This window comes from Carassius auratus, chromosome 5 (genome assembly GCF_003368295.1).
Source record: "Carassius auratus strain Wakin chromosome 5, ASM336829v1, whole genome shotgun sequence".
Taxonomy (NCBI): Eukaryota; Metazoa; Chordata; class Actinopteri; order Cypriniformes; family Cyprinidae; genus Carassius; species Carassius auratus.
This window is the reverse complement of record NC_039247.1, coordinates 2836371-2850031: the sequence shown is the minus strand read 5'-3', so window position 1 is coordinate 2850031 and position 13661 is coordinate 2836371. Positions and strand designations below refer to the sequence as shown.

The following is a 13661-nucleotide window of genomic DNA, read 5'->3' as shown; positions in this document are numbered from 1 at the left end:
AGAAATAGAGGAATTTGAATGGACTGAAGCATGGTTAAAGGCATTTCCTGCCGCATCTTCCACCGCGTCTTCGGGCCGTGTCTCCGGGCCTGGCTCGGCCTCTGCTGACCCGAGCAGGTTCACAGCTGTCGGACGGCTGCCCGACAAAAGCTTCTGTAAAGCCCCCCGCTGTCTCTTCTTTTGTTCTTCTTCTTTTTTTTTTTTTCTTTTTACGTTTTGCCGCACCCGAAAGCATCTTGAATGTTAGCCTACTCAAAACACACCTGCCTGCTAGCTTTGTTGTCCCGCTCTGACCTCTGACCCCAGTTGACGTCTCCTCGTACTTAACTAGCTGGCGCCTCTATATAAAAACAATCATGTGCTGGCGTTAATGTGACGTAATGTAACAGTCTATGGTTAAGATAAACATCGCCACTATTTTTAGTTAATTAATAAATATTGAAATGAATTGTAGATAGGACATTTGTACATTTTATTTTATTTTTATTTTTTTTGTCCCTCTGTCTGGGCCCCATCCCGCCAATCGGGCCCTAGGCACGTGCCTAGTTTGCCTTTGCGTTAATCCGGCACTGGCCCCAAACATGGCATGCAGGAATAAAAAATAGTAGGCTAAATCTGATTTTCTATTTTGTTCAAATTAGTAAATTGTGTGCAAGATTTATTTATTTATTCTTACATATCATGTGCGGTGCAACATAGAGAGAAAAACAGAGAAAGGAAAATACCACGACTGAACACTGAAGAAGCTTTATTCTGAAGAGTGTTTGTATTACAGATGCTTGCTTCAGCATTTGTAGATGCATGGTTCAGTGGATTTGGGGCAGGGAATATAACTTTTTCCATAATGTGGCAGGTAAGAGCAGACATGTTTGTCAACTTTTAACTGAGTTTAAATAATAAACATACATATAATGCTGTGGTCTCAATCCAATACTGTCAGATGAAGCAGTGCCTCCTGTTCTTGTGAAAGATGAGACGAGAGACTATGAAGACGCCGGTCTGTTGCTGAACTCACCCTACTTCTCAGTGCTGAGAAAAGAAAGAAACATTGACCTCATAATTTCCCTGGATTTCAGTGATGGCAATCCTTTCATGGTATTATTATATGATTGTATAATTTTCACAATATAATAAGGCACATAATCTGATAAAAGTTCATTTAAAGGAATAGATCAACAAGAAATGTAAATTAATTCATCAGGAGATTTTTTGAAGAATTAAATTCTGCCTCTTTATTCATACTATCCTCCAGAGTTCAATTACAAATGACAAATGTGTGTATCATTTTAACAGAAAAAAGAAAGCCATTTTAATTTTAAACATCTGTATCACAGATGTCTTTACAAGGTCAAAAATTCTTAAAGATAGTTAGCATTTCTTAGTGGGGGTTTCTCGACTACTGCACAAACACAATCTGAAGTTTTCACTACACACAAAGGTTCTACTGAAATATCTGTCTCACTATTTATACAACTATATCGCTGTGTTGCTTTTCCACCGCAGACATTGAAACAAACTGCTGATATGTGCAAGAAACAAAAGATCCCTTTCCCGGATGTTCCAATGTTTTCTGAAAAAGAAAAAAAATACCCAGAGGACTTCTATGTGTTCAAAGGCACAAACGTTCCAACCGTGATTCACATCCCTCTGTTTAATGTGATCAACTGTGAAGGCAAGTTGTCTAGTTGAATAAAACTGAAATATATGTATACTACTCTATATGTTTAAGTGTTTTACTGTCTCTTCAGGTGAAATTGCAGCCTGGAGGCAGAAATATCGTACCTTTCAATGTCCTTACAGCGCTGAGATGATCACTGGTCTTATGGAGGTCGCTGGAAAAAACATCTCAAACAACAGAAAGAAACTGCTGAACTTGTTTCGTAAAAATCCAGTCACTTACACAACTTAATATACCTAAATTCAATACACATTTGAATAAAAACTAAACTTATCTGCAAATCAGTCATTTTACAATAAATAGCGTTTAATTTATTTAATCTTAATCATCACGTAACATAAATCATCATAACTTTTTCTGCAAAATGTGATTTAATTGCTCTTTAACATGTAAAAAATGTTTCTACATGTTTCAGTCTAATTCTTAATTGCTTACTTAAAGGGTTAGTTCATTGAAAAACCAAATGATGTCATTAATAACTCACCCTCATGTCGTTCCAAACCCGTGAGACCTCCGTTTAGTAATTCATTTACTCAAACAGTACACTGACTGAACTGCTGTGAAGAGAGAACTTAAGATGAACACCGAGCCAAGCCAGATAAGAAGAATCGAGAAGCTGAGGATACTGCGCATGTGTGATTCAGCGTGAAGCAGACTGACACACAGAGCGTCTGAACTGAACTGATTCCTATGGTGATTGATTCTGAACTGATTCTGTGATAATGTTATGGGTGCAGGTAAACTGAAGGCTTGAATCAAGGGCAATCATCGCCAATGACGCCATTACGTCGAGCGCAAAAGAACTGGTGAACCGTTTCGGTGAACTGTCTGAAAGAACTACTGGTGATCCGAAAACCGATGCAACTGGTTCTTGACTCGAGAACGAGTCAATCTTTTGTTCATTATCTGGCTCGGCTCGGTGTTCCTCTTCAGTTCTCTCTTCACATCAGTTCAGTCAGTGTACTGTTTGAGTACATGAATTACTCTGGGATATTGGTTTGTTTGAACTCAGAGGGAGAGTCAGACACATTAAAAAAGTTAACAGCTTAAGTCATTTGTGGATTAATGCGTATTAGAGATGCGAACCGTTTCAAACGATTCAGTTCGATTTGGTGAACTGGTTTAAAAAGATCCGGTTACATTGAATGATTCGTTCGCGAACCGGATATCACAAACTGCTGTGTTTTGAGCTCTCTCACAACAGACACAGAAGAGAAGACAATGCTGAATAAAGTTGTAGTTTTTGCTTTTTTTTGGACCAAAATTTATTTTTCATGCTTCAAAAAATTCTAACTGACCCTCTGATGTCACATGGACTACTTTGATGATGTTTTTCTTACCTTTCTGGACATGGACAGTAGACCTTACACACAGCTTCAATGGAGGGACTGAGAGCTCTCGGACTAAATCTAAAATATCTTAAACTGTGTTCCGAAGATAAACGGAGGACTCACGGGTTTGTAATGACATGAGAGTGAGTCATTAATGACATAATTTGGATTTTTCGATGAACTAACCCTTCAAGCAATAAATATCATTACTAATTGTTTATCATTAATGATCAACCCAACAATAGCAGACTAGATTATTACCATGATTGCTGATTAAAATGACACTGTATTACTTTGCTCCTGTTCCAATGAACCAGTAAACTGTTCTCTGAAAGTAAGGTTTTGTCCTATTCATTTAACAGCACACATTTAAAGGATAATAAAAGTGACTTGTCCTGGATGTTTATTAGTTAATTCAGTGTTCCAGTTATGCTAAAGCACATCAGCTAGTGTGTATGACCAAATAACCTTTTGCCTAAAGACTAACTAAACTGGTTTTGCTATGTGGCATCACACCACAAAGAAAGGGCAGAGAATTTGTGAGCACAAAATGGACAAAACAGAACAGATCCTCCTCATACAGTAGGTGGACAACTTAAATGGGTATTACCACCGTGCGTACCGTCGCCGCGGGGCGCGGAGTTAACCCCTTTACGTGCAAACATCGCCGACGGCCCCAGTTTATTATTGTTTCACTTTCACACCACGTTAAACATCACTCTCTTACTTGATCTGGACAAACTGTGCATCAATTGAAAGTTTAAAGACTCTAGCTTCGATATTTGACCAATATTTTGATAAAATATTGTTGCAGTGACAGTTATTTAGTAATTTATGTCAGGAGTGCAAAATAATAAATCCGTATTATGCCCCATATTGAATAGAAATTCACCACTCATTAATATTCAGTCAAGTCTGCAGCGGTTTATTTGTGTTCACATAGACTCACTGAATCAGAATCAGAATCAGAATGAGCTTTATTGCCAGGTATGTTTACACATACAAGGAATTTGTTTTCGTGACAGAAGCTCCGCAGTACAACAGAATGACAGAGACAGAACATAAAACACATAATAAAAGAATAAAAAATACAAATAAGTAGATAGTGAATGACAATATACAAATGACAATTGTAGGCAGGTATATTACAAAATGCAGTTATGTATGTACATGTGTATTATGTGCAAAATTTAAGTGTATACTAAGTATGTGTGTTAGATAAATAAATAAAGTGTATGTGTATATAAATATAAAGTGTAGTGTGTTCGCCGTTATTATCAGCTGTTCATAAGATGGATTGCCTGAGGGAAGAAACTGGTCCTGTGTCTGGTCGTTCTAGTGCTCAGTGCTCTGTAGCGTCGACCAGATGGCAACAGTTCAAAGAGGGAGTGTGCTGGATGTGAGGGGTCCAGAGTGATTTTGACAGCCCTTTTTCTCACTCTGGATAAGTACAGTTCTTGAATAGAAGGGAGGGTTGTACCGATGATTGGCTCAGCAGTCTGGACTACCCTCTGTAGTCTTCTGAGGTCAGATTTAGAAGCTGAGCTGAACCAGACAGTTACTGAAGTGCAGAGGATGGATTCAATGATGGTGGAGTAGAACTGTTTCAGCAGCTCCTGAGGCAGGTTAAACTTCCTCAGCTGGAGAAGGAAGTACAACCCCTGCTGGTCCTATTTCACAATGGAGTCAATGTGAATGTCCCACTTCAGGTCCTGAGGGATGGTGGTTCCCAGGAACCTGAATGACTCCACTGCAGTCACAGTGCTGTTCATGATGGTGAGTGGGGGGAGTGCAGGGGGTTTCTCCTGAAGTCCACGATCATCTCCACTGTTTTGAGCGTGTTAAGCTCCAGGTTGTTGAGACTGCACCAGACAGCCAGCTCTTTAACCTCCTGTCTGTAAGCAGACTCGTCACAGTCCTGAATGAGGCCGATGAGTGTGGTGTCGAGCTTGACAGAGGGGTCCTTAGATGTGCAATCATTGGTGTACAGGGAGAAGAGCAGTGGGGAGAGGACACAGCCCTGGGGAGCTCTGGTGCTGATTGTACGGGTGCTGGATGTGTATTTTCCCAGCCTCACTAGCTGCTGCCTGTCTGTCAGGAAGCTGTTGATCCACTGACAGACGGAGGTGGGCACGGAGAGCTGAGTTAGTTTGGGCAGGAGGAGGTTTGGGATGATCGTGTTAAAGGCCGAGCTGAAGTCCACAAACAGGATCCTCACATAAGTCCCCGGTCTGTCTAGGTGTTGCAGAACATAATGCAGTCCAATGTTTACTGCATCGTCCACAGACCTGTTTGCTCTGTAGGCAAACTGAAGAGGATCCAGCAAGGGCCCAGTGATGTCCTTCAGGTGGGCCAGCACCAGTTTCTCAAATGACTTCATGACTACAGACGTTAGAGCCACAGGCCTGTAGTCATTTAGTCCTGTAATTTTGGGTTTCTTAGGGATGGGGATGATGGTGGAGCGTTTGAAGCATGAAGGGACTTTGCACAGCTCCAGCGATCTGTTGAAGATCTGTGTGAAGATGGGGGCCAGCTGTTCAGCACAGGATTTCAGACAGGCTGGTGTAACACAATCTGGGCCTGGTGCTTTTTTCCTTTTCTGCTTCCGGAAGACCTGGCGCACCGCATCCTCGCTGATCTGAATTGCAGGTGCCCCACCTGAGAGGGGGGATGCAGGAGGTGTGAATGGTGAGAGTGCTTGATTGGAGAGGTGTTCAGGATGGGTTGCAGGAGCTGTTAATGGTGTGAATGGTAGTTTGGAGAGGCATTCAGGGCTGGTTGCAGGAGTTGTGAAGGGTGTGAATGGTTGTGTGGGGAGGCGTTCAGGGCAGGTGATGGGTGTACTTTCAAACCTGCAGTAAAACTCGTTCAGATCGTCTGCCAGTCGTTGATTCTCTACAGTGCTGGGGGGTGGTGTCTTGTAATTGGTGATCTTCTTTAGACTTTTCCACACTGATGCGGAGTCGTTGGAAGTGAACTGAGTCCTTATTTTTTCAGAATAATTCCTCTTTGCCACTTTGATCTCCTTTTCCAATGTGTATTTAGCCTGTTTATACAAGACATTGTCCCCCTTCACGTAAGCATCTTCTTTGGCCTGACGGAGCTGTCTGAGTTTTGCAGTGAACCACGGTTTGTCATTATTGTAAATTAGTTGAGTCTTTGTAGGAATACACATATCCTCACAGAAACTGATATATGATGTTACGGTCTCTGTGAGTTCGTCCAGATCGGTGGTAGCAGCTTCAAAAACACTCCAATCAGTGAGGTCAAAACAAGATTGTAAATCCTGCTCTGCTTCATTAGTCCATCTTTTTACAGTCCTTGATACAGGTTTAGCTGATTTTAGTTTCTGCCTGTAGGACGGTATAAGATGAACCAGAAGGTGATCAGAACGTCCCAAAGCTGCTCGTGGAACAGATTGAAATGCATCCTTTATTTTGGTGTAACAGTGATCCAATATATTACTGTCTCTTGTGGGACATGTAACATGCTGTCTGTATTTTGGCAGTTCACGGGACAGATTGGCTTCATTAAAGTCCCCGAGAATGATTAAAACAGAGTCCGGGTGTTGTTGTTCTGTCTCTGTGATCTGATCAGCGAGTTTCTGTAAAGCTGAGCTCACATGCGCTTGAGGATGGATGTAAACACTGACCAGAATGAACGAGTGAAACTCCCGCGGCGAATAGAACGGCTTGCAGTTAATGAAGAGTGTTTCGAGATTTGAGCAGCACGTCTTCTTTAACACAGTTACATCTGTACACCACCGTTCATTGATGTAAAAGCATGTCCCGCCGCCGCGCGATTTCCCAGTCGATTCTGATTCGCGATCCGCTCTAAACAGCTGAAAGTCCGGCAGATGGAGCGCGCTGTCCGGTATGGTGTCATTCAGCCAGGTTTCCGTGAAACACAGAGCAGCAGAGTGTGTGAAATCCTTATTTGTCCGAGAAAGCAGAAGGAGTTCGTCCGTTTTGTTGGGTAGAGAGCGGAGATTTGCCAGATGGATGCTAGGCAACGGCGTTCGAAATCCGCGCTTCCTGAGTCTGATGAGCGCTCCCGCTCGCTTCCCCCGTCTGCGCGTCCTGAAGCGTTTGATCAGCGCCGCCGCTCCTCCGATAACAACGTTCAGTAAAACATCTGAATAATTGAAATCCGGAAAAACATCTTGTGGTGTGTTCTGCCGAATGTTCAGCAGTTCTTCCCTGGTGAAACTGATGGCAGGAATATAACTAAAGACAGGACAAACTAACAAAAACACAAAAACATATGCGGAGCTCGTCACGGAGGCAGCCATCCTGTATCGGCACCAGCGTTTAGTACCAATGGCCTAAACGCTGACACTGGACTTCAGGCATTTTGGCATTTCCTTCTCCACAGTCTTCCTCCAGACTCTGGCACCTTGATTTCCGAATGACATGCAAAATTTGCTTTCATCCGAAAAAAGTACTTTGGACTAGAGGTCTTCACAGGGCCCCGAGACCCGTCGACCCCGGACCTGACCCGGGACCCATACGGGTTCGGGTCTATATTTTAAATCATCAGCCGGGTCCGGATCGGGTCCGAATCTATTACCTCGGGTCCCGGGTCTGTTTAACATTGTGTGTAATACCCGTGCGATCGGAGTCATCGGACTCGAAGAACACCCAGCCGTGATCAAAGACTGCTTGTGTTTTTTGTAACTTGCAACTTGTAAAATTAGGAAAAGAAAAGAGTGAGCCAAAAAAAGTGATCTCTCTCTCTCTCTCTCTCGCTCGCAGACTCAGAGTTAATATACAAGAGCACGCATGGTATTAATGCTTGCAGACTTGACACACTCATATTTAATATATTTCAATTCAGCAACACAATCTGAGGTGAACTGTCACATGAATGTTTTCTATTACGCTCAAATTGCGTTAAAGCATTTTAGGTTGATACAGCTAGCACGCATGTGCAGTCTCCATGGCATTGCACGAGCGATTGTTATTATAGTTCAAAAGGGCAAACAGTGTAAGTTATTATGCGAATTAACTCGAGTCAGAATGTACATGTGCACATTAGCATTTGTCATCCTTCACCGTGACATCAAGTGGACTTCTGAAGCTGAAATAATGAGTGGATTCAGCTTGGACTTGAAATAACGAGAGGAATAACATGAATAACTTTCTTGTCGGAGGATTGTGATGCTTCACAGGCAGTCAGGTACAAGGAAGAGAGACTACGGCTCTTTAAATTAGGTAAGACAAAAAGCCTTCCCAGCGGATTCGGGTCCAGATTACAAATAATATACGGGTCCGGGTCGGGTCCGGGTAGGCATTTCTCGGATCTACACGGGTCCGGGTCCAGCTTTTGAAATATTAGACGGGTCCAGGTCGGTTCAGTGTAGTACATTACGGGTCTCTGTCGGGTTCGGCACGGATTTTTGGACTGGTGAAGACTTCTACTTTGGACCACTGAGCAACAGTCCAGTGCTGCTTCTCTGTAGCCCATTTCCTGCACACACCTGTGCACGGTGGCTCTGGATGTTTCTACTCCAGACTCAGTCCACTGCTTCCGCAGGTCCCCCAAGGTCTGGAATCGGTCCTTCTCCACAATCTTCCTCAGGGTCCGGTCACCTCTTCTCGTTGTGCAATGTTTTTTGCCACACTTTTTCCTTCCCACAGACTTCCCACTGAGGTGCCTTGATACAGCACTCTGGGAACAGCCTATTCGTTCAGAAATTTCTTTCTGTGTCTTACCCTCTCGCTTGAGGGGTGTCAATGATGGCCTTCTGGACAGCAGTCAGGTCGGCAATCTTACCCATGATTGCGGTTTCGAGTAATGAACCAGGCTGGGAGTTTTTAAAAGCCTCAGGAAACTTTTGCAGGTGTTTAGAGTGCAGGAAAAAAAATGCAGGAATAAATTCTACGATTGCTGCTTACTTCACATTAACTCACATTAGCTGTATCCTACTGAAACTTAAATTTGGAATTTATTTCTCTTATTTCTATTATCTGACTAACCAGCGGCTGGAGCAAAAGATCCTATTTATTAACTTAAACTGTGAATTTTGTAAATGTTGTTCAGGAAACCTAAAACGTCACCTTACTTAAAACAGGGCTTCCAACTTTTGAGTTCAGCCTGGATTGAGAATTATTCAGGAATAATGAACAAGCTTGTGATTCAATACTAATTAAGCACTAAGTAACTAATCTATAGGCTTACAGGGAACCCTATCGTGAAAAGTAGCCTAACCATTGATTGATATTCATTTTAGACTGTAATATGAATAATGTTTTGTCAATACATTTTTTTAAATTAATTATAATAAAAAGAGTAGCTTAATATATTGTTAAAAATATAATAAATGTAATTTTTCCTCTAGTGTACATTTTTCTCACTAGTTTATGGACACTGAATGGATTTTCTGTGGTTAGTGAGAGTTTTTTCAAGCTCATGAGTGATCACATAAGACACTTATCAATCATTCAGTAAGTTCTTGTATCTTTCAACATTTTATTAGAATGCACTCCTGCTTGACTTGAACCAAGGCTAAAATAAATGCTTCTTTCAGTACGATCAAACAAAGAAAATGAGATAGTGGCATGTTCAATTTTGGGGTGGCACCGGGACCCCTCTGTCTCTGTCTCTGCCACTGATTTATTAATCTAATTCCAATAATACACAAGCATTGCATTTATTTCCTTCTATGACTTCACATTGAATCGATGTCAGTATGTGTTCATCAACTCAGATTTTTACTTTCACACCAGGAAGAGCATTTTTAATCAGCTGTTCTTTATTGATCTTTGATCTTAAACATACGTGTTTGGGCTGTAGCAGGCCTATTGCATTTCATTAGAATAGCCTCTGTGTTTAAAGTAGCACATAAAAATAATTGTTCTTACAAATCTTTAACTCAAACTAAATAATAATTTACAACAATAAAAGGCTGAGTCAATACATAGTTCATGAGGTTTGTGTGAGAGTTACAAGCAAATGTATTTAATTGCACCAGTAATGTAAAATATAATAATGTTTTCCTTCTTTGAAAAAAAAAAAAAAAACTGAGACTGACCCCTTACTTAAAAATGTATTCATTTAGCAGACACTTTTACCCAAAAGTGACAAATGACGACAACAAACAATGTCCTGATCGTGACAGCAGAACAACTACTGCAATCATAAATATCTCACTAAAGAATAAATATTTTTTACATTTAGTAGCAGATAAATACTGGAATATCAACGGCTGGAACAGAATATGTTACACTCAGTTTTATTTTAACTGTGTTTTATTTCAGTAAATCAAGACAAATTAAATTTAAAATGACAAATGTTGCCTTAGCAACTAGCTGAAATAAAACAAGTTATAAAAGAACGAAATATTTTTACTACAATAACACTAGATAAATTAATGCGGTTATGATTATGATGGTTTTAACAATGCAATGACAGTCTATTTTAATGATGTCTTTTCATAGCTGAAGAATAAAAGTCTGGAACAAATATAAAACAATAAAATCCAGACATAAAAGTGTAAAGTATCAGAAATAAATAATGAAGGCCTACAAGTAATGAGTTTCCAACAGTGTTTTAATGTGACCTCCATTTAACAATAGAACAAAAACTTAAATCTGTTTAAATCAAAATTAAATGGGACATAAAAATAATTAAACAATAAAACAAAGTATGTACACAATCATGGATAAAATACTTCACCTGTGAAATACTATCCCTGTTTAATAATTTATCACATCTGTTCTGCATATTTACATGAATCTTTTCCTTACAAAGAAATTACTAAACGATTCATTAAGAGCAGGGGTGTAAACTTTTGAACAGAATGATGATGTGTATATTTTTGTTATTTTGTCTTTCAGAAGCTACAGAAGATAAGAAAATGTTTTCCAGAAGACAAAATAAGTCAAAAAGAATGCAGATGAGTTATACCTGGAATGCTGATCTAATGAACATCTGGACAGAATGAATTCCTTAAGTGTAACTGTGTAATACGTCAACATCGACTATTTTTTCATTGACAGAATAATTACAGATGTCTCAAAAAATGAAGAATTTGTTGTCCGGAAACTGATACAACAGCAGAAACGATGTGCTGTGATTAAAAACTGACTGATTCTAAAAGAATCTGTGCTGAATTCAAGCATTTCTCACTGACATTCGTCACAGAACAAATGTACAAATATAATTTTTTTGTGATCAAAAGCATGCAGATGAGTTACATGTGATGTTGATCTCTTCCGTCTAAAGTAGATCAATCATAGATACAATGAGCAACATGTCCTGGACACCGTGTATAAAAATTAACTTTAGATATATAGCTACTTTTGTTCTTACAAAACTTTGGTAAATAATGCCAAATACCTACAGAATATCATATCTTGTAATGATTGATACTTAACTGAAAAACAGATACAATCAAAATCTTGCCTTCTGAAGAAACCGGTGATATGCAATGCTTTCCAGCGGAAATCAGATTATACAATCTGATACATGCATGGTTCATAAATGATTGACACATTGAAACAATGATCATAACAAATCATTATAAATCTTAGAATCATATAAAGGCAAATAGAGTCACTTCTGACAATCAAACAGCCTAAATTACATCTAATAATTTTTTCATTGCATTATTACATTATACTCTCATTTTTGGTAATTGGTGTGACTTTTTAATAATAATAAAGATAATAATGCTCATAGATGTATATTTTCCCACAGAGTTCTGTCAACTCTGATTGCCTTTGCAGTTTGTTTAAATAAGAATTTATTGTAAGGGGAAAATAATGTAACGTGTGTGTGTCTGTGTGTGTGTACTGGCATACAGTATATGGTTTATGAGGACACAAATGTGTGTAATGACATGGGTACTACAACATAAACATGGTTCATGAGGACACTTCCTGTGTCCCTGTAAAACAAAAGGCTTAAAATATATACTAAACAGTCATCCATCCATCCATCCATCCATCATCTTCCGCTTATCAGGGGCTGGGTCGCATGGGCAACAGTCTAAGCAGAGACGCCCAGACTTCCCTCTCCCTAGCCACTTCTTCCAGCTCTTCCGGGGGGACCCCGAGGCGTTCCCAGGCCAGCCGGGAGACATAGTCCCTCCAGCGTGTCCTAGGTCTTCCCCAGGGCCTCCTCCCGGTGAGACGTGCCTGGAACACCTCCCTGGGAAGGCGTCCAGGAGGCATCCGAAATAGATGCCCAAGCCACCTCAGCTGGCTCCTCTTGATGTGGAGGAGCAACGGCTCTACTCTGAGCTCCTCCCGAGTGACCGAGCTTCTCACCCTATGTCTAAGGGAGCGCCCAGCCACCCGGTGGAGAAAGCTCATTTCGGCCTCCTGATTCCGGGATCTTGTCCTTTTGGTCATGACACACAGCTCATGACCATAGGTGAGAGTAGGAACGTAGATTGATCGGTAAATCGAGAGCTTTGCCTTACAGCTCAGCATCTTCTTCACCACGACAGACCAGTACAGTGACCGCATTACAACAGAAGCTGCACCGATCCGTCTGTCAATCTCACATTCCATCCTCCCTCACTCGTGAACAAGACCCCACGATACCTGAACTCCTCCACTTGAGGCAGGAACTGTCCACCAACCTGAAGTGGGCAATCCACCCTTTTCCGACTGAGAACCATGGCCTCGGACTAAAAATTATGAACAGAACCGGTGACAAAGGGCAGCCCTGCTGGAGTCCAACATGCAGCGGGAACAGGTCTGACTTACTGCCGGCAATGTGAACCAAGCTCTTGCTCCGGTCGTACAGGGACAGAACAGCCCTAAGCAGGGGGCCGCCGACCCCATACTCCCAGAGCACCCTCCACAGGATGTCGCGAGGAACATGGTCGAATGCCTTCTCCAAATCCACAAAACACATGTGGACGGGTTGGGCAAACTCCCATGAACCTTCCAGCACCCTGGAAAGGGTATAGAGCTGGTCCAGTGTTCCACGACCGGGACGAAAACCACACTGTTCCTCCTGAATGAAGGTTCCACTATCGGCCGGATTCTGCTCTCCAGTACCCTAGCATAGACTTTCCCGGGGAGGCTGAGAAGTGTGATCCCCCTATAGTTGGAACACACTCTCCAGTCCCCCTTCTTGAAAAGAGGGACCACCACCCCGGTCTGCCAGTCCAGAGGTACTCTCCCCAACCGCCATGCGATGTGTCAGAGGCGTGTTAGCCAAGACAGCCCCACAACATCCAGAGACTTGAGGTACTCGGGGCGGATCTCATACACCCCCGGTGCCTTGCCATGAGGAGCTTTTTAACTACCTCGATGATTTCAGCCCGGGTGATGGATGAGTTCTCCTCCGAGTCCTGAGCCACTGCTTCCTCAACGGAACACAAGTCAGTGGGATTGAGGAGATCCTCGAAGTATTCCTTCCACCGCCCGACGATATCCCCAGTTGAGGTCAACAGGTGCCCATCTCCACTGTAAACAGTGTTGGTAGGGCACTGCTTCCCCCTCCTGAGGCGTCGAGCAGTTTGCCAGAATCTCTTCGAGGCCAACCGTTAGTCTTTCTCCATGGCCTCACCGAACTCCTCCCAGGCCCTATTTTTTGCCTCCACGACTACTCGGGCTGCAGTCTGCTTGGCCTGCCAGTACCTGTCAGCTGCCTCCTGAGTCCCACAAGCCATCCATGCCTGATAGGACTCCTTC

At 41.9% G+C, this 13661-nt stretch overlaps 1 protein-coding gene across 1 annotated transcript in view; it reads left to right on the top strand.

Moving 5' to 3' along the window:
• The window catches only part of LOC113087155 (cytosolic phospholipase A2 gamma-like), a 174283-nt gene that overhangs the window by 17088 nt on the left and 143534 nt on the right, over window positions 1–13661 (top strand). The window contains exons 11-14 of the mRNA XM_026255562.1: window positions 776–853; window positions 941–1095; window positions 1504–1684; window positions 1761–1843. Of these exons, the coding sequence (XP_026111347.1) occupies window positions 776–853; window positions 941–1095; window positions 1504–1684; window positions 1761–1843 (497 nt within the window). The remainder of the gene's footprint in view (window positions 1–775; window positions 854–940; window positions 1096–1503; window positions 1685–1760; window positions 1844–13661) is intronic.